Source organism: Centroberyx gerrardi, chromosome 8 (assembly GCF_048128805.1).
Source record: "Centroberyx gerrardi isolate f3 chromosome 8, fCenGer3.hap1.cur.20231027, whole genome shotgun sequence".
In the NCBI taxonomy this organism is placed as follows: Eukaryota; Metazoa; Chordata; class Actinopteri; order Beryciformes; family Berycidae; genus Centroberyx; species Centroberyx gerrardi.
The window spans coordinates 18,441,011-18,447,324 of NC_136004.1; the positions used below are offsets into that span (position 1 = coordinate 18,441,011).

Sequence of the window (6,314 nt, forward strand, 5' to 3'; positions counted from 1 at the left end):
GATTTAACCAAAACGGGAAATGAAGTGACGCTGCTCTCTCGCCTCTCCGTGTTACTCTCTGTATATTTCACACCCCGGCTTTTTGGAGGATGACTCTTGGCTAAAATTATACCGACATAGACCTTGGTGAGTCGCGGAACCAGATTTTGTCTTTTGAAACACGGAATTTTATAGAAAGCACACTAACCTGGAAGAATGACCGCGAGATAAAGAGCTACATGTGATTTTAGGTTGGTTTACGCGGTCTTCCGGCTTTTCCTGACCTTCCTGTAGGTTGTTAAAGGAAAACAATGAAAATTCATGCAATCATTTTTTTTTTGGACGACCTTAATTGTTCTAAACTCACCAATTTGGACGGCGTGTAAAAAGTGAGACCGATCGGCCTAGCTTACATGGAAATGGTGGAATGAAGGTATAATAAGACGTATTTTGCTCTGTTTGGGTACCATTTTACTGCTGTAACACCCACTAAAAAAATAATAAATCAAACGCCGTAGCCCTTGGCATCGCAGCAGCCCACGTGGTATTCCAAAAACAAGTGAAAGTAGCACAAATGTAGCCATTAACCAACCTGTACCAGGGTTTTATTTAATTTATTTATTTCTTCACTGTCGCCTGCATCCCAGTAGGGGGCGCCCGCTGTGAACAAAACTGCAGTTGGGCTGTGCACTTTATATAAAAATTAGAAATCATGTTACATCCTGATATTTACATGTTGTTTCCTTTTTATATCATTTATTTTCTGTAGAGAAGGAACCCTACTGGACTAAAACATGTAAGAGCCTCTCAATGTATTATTAATTTGTCTCAGAATATTTTAAAGACTTTCTGAAAGTAATATCTGAACTAAAAATTGCGTGCTAATGTTTTGAACTGTTATTTTTTTTTTGAAGGACTGGGTTGAAGCCCCACATGTCTCTCCCTGTAGCAGCAGGCGCGCTGCTGGTCGGCCTCCCATACTCCATCTCTCTGGTTGCCCAGTGGATGTACGGCTGGCCCAACAAGCCCGGCTATAAAAAGTACATAGAAGCTCTAAAACCAAGGTAACTGTTAAAATACTGTGGATCTTTTTTTTGGTCACAAGATCACAGGATTATGCTATTCTTCCTTTATTTTACATATAAAGAGAAATGTCCATCAAATGACAAATGTGTGTCTCAAATAGTAATTGGGAAAAAAATAGGTAATGACTGTGATGATGATCCTGTTTTTTTGTATAGATTGCATCAGTTCGGCTCTACTTCTTCATCTACTTCTTACTCACAAAGGAATGTTATTCATTAACCTTCTTCTTCACCTGTTTGCCTTCTCCGTCAGGCGAATATACTGTCTGACCAGAGCCGTGCTGGAAACACTCAAGTACCTGCAGTACGGGAAACTTTACTTTCAGTGGAAGTCATGGTACAAGAATGACGAGAACCGTAAGCATTATGAAAAGGTGTGTTAATGTCGAGTCTGAAAGATGTTTAGATGGCCTGCTTGTTTTCATGTTTAGTTTTTTTCTTTGCATGGCAGGGACTAGACATCTGGATTTGTCTGGAACACAGGATTCCCACGGGCCTTGAAAACCCTTTAAAGTTTGTGGATTTGAGAAAAATTAAATAAGGCCTTAAAAGTTTTTGAAAATGAGTGGATGGCCTTAAAAGTTCTCTGATGGATATTTGTGTTGATACAGCAGAAGTTTTAAAAGTATTTCTCCATGAATTCTCGACTTGACAGGATCATGAGTGATAAATGAGGCCTCTGTGATGTCTAATTTTGATCAATGTCATGTCTTACCCCAAAACATGCTAAATTTGAGTCACTGAATGTCACCAAACAAGACCTTGAAAGTCACTGAAAAGTCCTTGAATTTGATGTACAAGTGAATGTGGGAACCCTGGGAACAGTACAATTGTTCGTGAAGCTAAGCGTCCCAGTAAATCAGTGAAAAAATATACAAATACTGTCCTTTTACCGTATATCCCAGCTTTCACCACTTGTCCCCCCCAGAAAACCTGCATGGGACCCTGTGCCTCAGTGTGGTCATTTGAAAATCTGGTCACCCTCAAGACTCAAACTTGTGTCAAAGTTCACAGTTGTGTGTGTTTGGACACTTGACAGGGCATCACCTACGGCCGTCGAAGCAACAAGCTGGACCTGTACCACCCCCCCGCGGCGGGCCGGTCCGCAGAGGAGCCGGTTCCCCTGGTGGTTTTCATCTACGGCGGTGCATGGGGCTCCGGAGACAGGTCCATATACTGTCTGCTGGCCAGGCAAATGGCTGAGGAGCTGAGCGCCACGGTCGTCTGTCCTGACTACTGCACCTATCCAAAGGTAAAAGCTTCCCGGCTACACAGAGACAAGATTGACAGTATGTTTACAGTATAAATGTGTAGAGTATGAACAATACTCAGTACCCTCTGCACTTTAGAGTAGAATTATACTGAGGTAACCCTACATGACAGATGAGAGATTCAGTTAGACATTTTATTGTGACTAAACTGATTTTTGCTTTCATTTAATTTCCAGGCAAATGTTTTAGGGATGGTCCAAGATATTGCTGACTGCTTGATTTGGGCACGAGAGAGTCGACAGAAGTTCAACTTTGACACAGTAAGTCATTTTTGTTTTCAACTGTTCTTTGGAAATTGAGGGAAAACTGGCTAATCATAATGACAAGATTGACTATTCATTATACTCAATGGAATAAAGACTTTTAGCTCATGATTTAACTCATGACATATCTACTTTCTAAAACCCCTTTTCTGTTCAGATAGTGCCGAACCCATCTATATGTTCTTTGTACTTTATTAAAAACTAACAGGGGCGTCCTGGTGTCACAGTGGTCTAAGGCGCGTACCATGTAACCACAATGTCCTGTGTTCAAATCCGGCCCAGGACCTTTGTCGCATGTCATCCCTTCTCTCTCCCAGTGTTTCTCGTCTCTCTCTACTTTGAACTATGTAATAAAAGGCAAAACATAAATAAGTGCAAAATGAACATATTATGTATGTTGTACCTATTGGACAAAAAGTGGTTCATAGTAACTAATATGTATGTAACAACACATATTGTCCCTTTTCTTTCTCCGTAGGACAACATAGTGTTAATCGGCCATTCAGCTGGTGCACATTTGTGTGCATTGACCACTCTCTTTCTCATTGACACCAGAGAGGAGCTTTTCATCGAGGCAAGCAAGCAGCAGGAGCTCACAGTGGCGATAAGAGGAGTTATTGGTAAGGCTTGTAGAGCTTCACCGAGTCTCAGGAACAGTCGCACTTTGATGCTAAAGAATCCGCAGCCTTAATGCATTTCTGTGTGGCACAAAGATACTTGTGACTTCTGATTTATTGTTTGTTTTCCTGCATTGCAGTGTTATTGAATATTTGACAGTAGCTTTTCAAAAGAAATAGGATTTCAAGGATCTGTCTCCTTCATATATTCGACAGTTATTCAGAATTGACATCCAGTATTTTGTAGGAATGAAGTAGCTGATCTCTGTGATGTTCCCCGGACAGGTTTGAGCGGTGTGTACAACATCATGGACCATTACGAGCACGAGCGGATGCGAGCCGTTGAGTACGTCTCCACCATGCACAAAGCCATGAACGGAGTGGAGAACTTCCCGTACTACTCACCCACACACATACTGAGGACGTTCAGCCAGGACAACCTGAAAAGGTGCCACAGTTCAACTGTTTTGACTTTGTCACTGCGATTGTCTTTAATGGTGAGATAGTGGATACCTGAAGACACAAAATCTGTTGCATCGACCCAGAAGTCATTCATTCAGTGTAAATCTCTTTAAGTTTGAGGCTGCTGGCTTTACTGCAGCACATTTTGTCATTAATCACATATACAAGGGTTTGACTGTGTGGGGTTTTTAAGACCAATAGCAGGTACTTTGTACCAATATTCAGTATCTTTAAATTTGGCATTCATGCCAAAAGGTTACATGAATTCAGTGTTTCCCCTCATAATTTTAAATGGTGTAAAAGCAAGAAACAGCATTTAGACCATCATGGGACACTAAAACTCTCCATTGAAACCCAGACTAATGAAATTTCTTTAGGGTTAGCAGCTACTTAAAGCAAGGTGACCCACCTCACCTGATCAATGGTAGGGAAAACTCTGAACTGAACAATTAAAATAATAAATAAAATGCAAATAAAATGACATTGCAGGTTTTACAGACTGTTTTTCTGTAGCTGTGGTCAGGGAGGAACCGTCATCCATCATATCAGTGATGGACGACATGACTGGCTGATATCTGATATTTAATAAAAGGCCAATATTGGTGTGATATATCAGCAAACCTATGTACATCTGTCTAGCCCTAATATGTATACTCACATTTTGTATTTTATTCATTATTCAGACCTTGGGAAAGCAGAGTGTAACAGCATAGGGGCCAGTTAGCATGTAAATTCCAAAGCGGGGAACTATCTCTCGTCACATAATAATTTTAACAATTTCTGATTATTTGGCTTGGATGATTCTGCTTGGCTAGAAAATAAAACTGCACTTTAATGAAAGTACACTCAAACTAGCATTCTGCAACTTCAGTTTTTCACCTCTCATGTAGATCTGTTGTAAACAAGTGAAAGCATGGTTTTTATTTGAAATCTTTTCACAGTACAAAATACCAATATTTTTTACTTCTTCTCTTCTCTTCTCTTCTCTTCTCTTCTCTTCTCTTCTCAGAGTGCCGCCCTTTGCTTTGCTCCATGGAACCAGTGACATTATAGTTCCTGTTGAATCTTCAACGAGGTTTTCGGAGCTCCTCACCTCGCTGTCTGTGAAGGTGTCGCTGTACCTGCTGCCTAAAGTGGACCACACTGAGATCGTCACCGACCTGATGGCGCCGGACAGGCGCTTCTACCATCCCGTCTACAGCTGTGTCAAACAGGAGTACAGAAAACTCATGGGGACCTGCTGAAGTCCCGCCACTTCTGTCAAAACTACAACAACTCCAATTGTTACTAATATTTCCTGATGTGCCGCACACTTACTTCGTTTACAGTATCTGCTCTAATACCTCTAAGTGAATGATATTTGGCCTTGAGTTTCATTGATTTACCTCAGTTCTGATTCCATATTAATGATTCCTGTTTTGAATATTCTGTGCACCAAGAACAATGTTTGTAATTAGGAGTAAATTAGGAGATTGAAATTTATGCTATATATTCTGAGAAACTTGATTTTTTTGTTTCTTTATGGATTGTAATCTGGATGACCTCATGCTAAGCCTTTATACATGAATTGTATTGTGAAGTACATACTGATTGGTCAGTATTTTGAAAACCATGAATAGTATTAACACAAGACTCAATAGTTGTTAGCAAGTCTGTATTATTTAGGCCTACTACCTATGTTCTCTCCACACAATATGGTCAATTGAATCTACACTTTGTTTTATGATATTGCTGATTTACAACAAATGAAATGTTTTCTTTATTTATTTTAATATCTTGTTCTCAATAACAACTATTTATTGATTCTTCGAAAAGCACTGAAATATTAAATTAATCCCACCAGAAGGAACTGGTGAAACTTTTATTTGTCTTTGGTGTCTATTAATTGACTTGCTGTCTCAGATTTATACTACCTGTCATTGGAGGGACTGTCAGCATATTTAGTGCCAGCCAGCAGCAACTGGAAAGACAGTTGGCTGCAGCTATTGAGCTATAATTTTCCGTTAGGGACTTAAAATGTCAGTGGTACTTTAGTGAGTTTATACGACTCTGTTTTTAAACTTTTGTGGTACAATATTACTACAATAATCCTATAGGGAGTTATAGTGTTGCTGTGACATTTGTACATTCTATTGACAGTTACCTACTATCTTTTGCTGAAATGTATTATTGGATTACTATAGTTCTTTTTCCTAAGGGTGAGTAGGTCTATAGTTGACCATGTAGGAGACAGTGGCTATAAATGAATCATAATGAACAATAATGCAATAAACGAAGTGGAAACATGAGTCCAGTACAAACCTGGCTCAGTTCAGCCGAAGGCCTGACCTCAGATCAGCTTGGTTTCCACTTCAGCACCGACCAGTTTATTCATGTCACTACATTTCGAGCTGAACACACGATTTGTTTTTATCTCCGTGCCAACAGACAGAGATGATTATTTAACTTAGAGACACTGTAACTTCTGATTAATGAATAGTGCTTTCTACTTAATGATTCATGTTTTCGGCAATCGTGTACGTGTTATTACATGAAAACTAAGCTTTAGAGTCATTATGCTACTTTCTAACTGAAGAAATAGGCTTAATAAGCTTACTTGAAATTCGTATTTGACAATTTTTTTACATGGATTTTTTG

General features: G+C 39.5%; 1 protein-coding gene across 2 annotated transcripts; it reads left to right on the plus strand.

Moving 5' to 3' along the window:
• Positions 1–89: 89 nt before the first annotated feature.
• On the plus strand, positions 90–5,417 carry LOC139927648 (uncharacterized). Of its 2 annotated transcripts, none has more exons than XM_071919862.2 (9): positions 90–126; positions 749–775; positions 894–1,043; positions 1,318–1,438; positions 2,104–2,316; positions 2,512–2,595; positions 3,077–3,218; positions 3,501–3,663; positions 4,687–5,417. In XM_071919862.2, coding segments are annotated over exons 2-9 (1,110 nt in total). In that variant the 5' UTR covers positions 90–126; positions 749–773; the 3' UTR covers positions 4,922–5,417. The 2 variants fall into 2 exon arrangements, with proteins under 2 accessions (XP_071775963.2, XP_071775971.2); XM_071919870.2 differs by having other exon boundaries at positions 100–230.
• Positions 5,418–6,314: the final 897 nt, after the last annotated feature.

Coding starts and splice junctions, on each gene's coding strand:
- LOC139927648 (XM_071919862.2), top strand. Junction 2,596..3,076: donor AGAAGTTCAACTTTGACACA/GTAAGTCATTTT, acceptor CTTTCTCCGTAG/GACAACATAGTGTTAATCGG. Junction 3,219..3,500: donor GGCGATAAGAGGAGTTATTG/GTAAGGCTTGTA, acceptor TTCCCCGGACAG/GTTTGAGCGGTGTGTACAAC.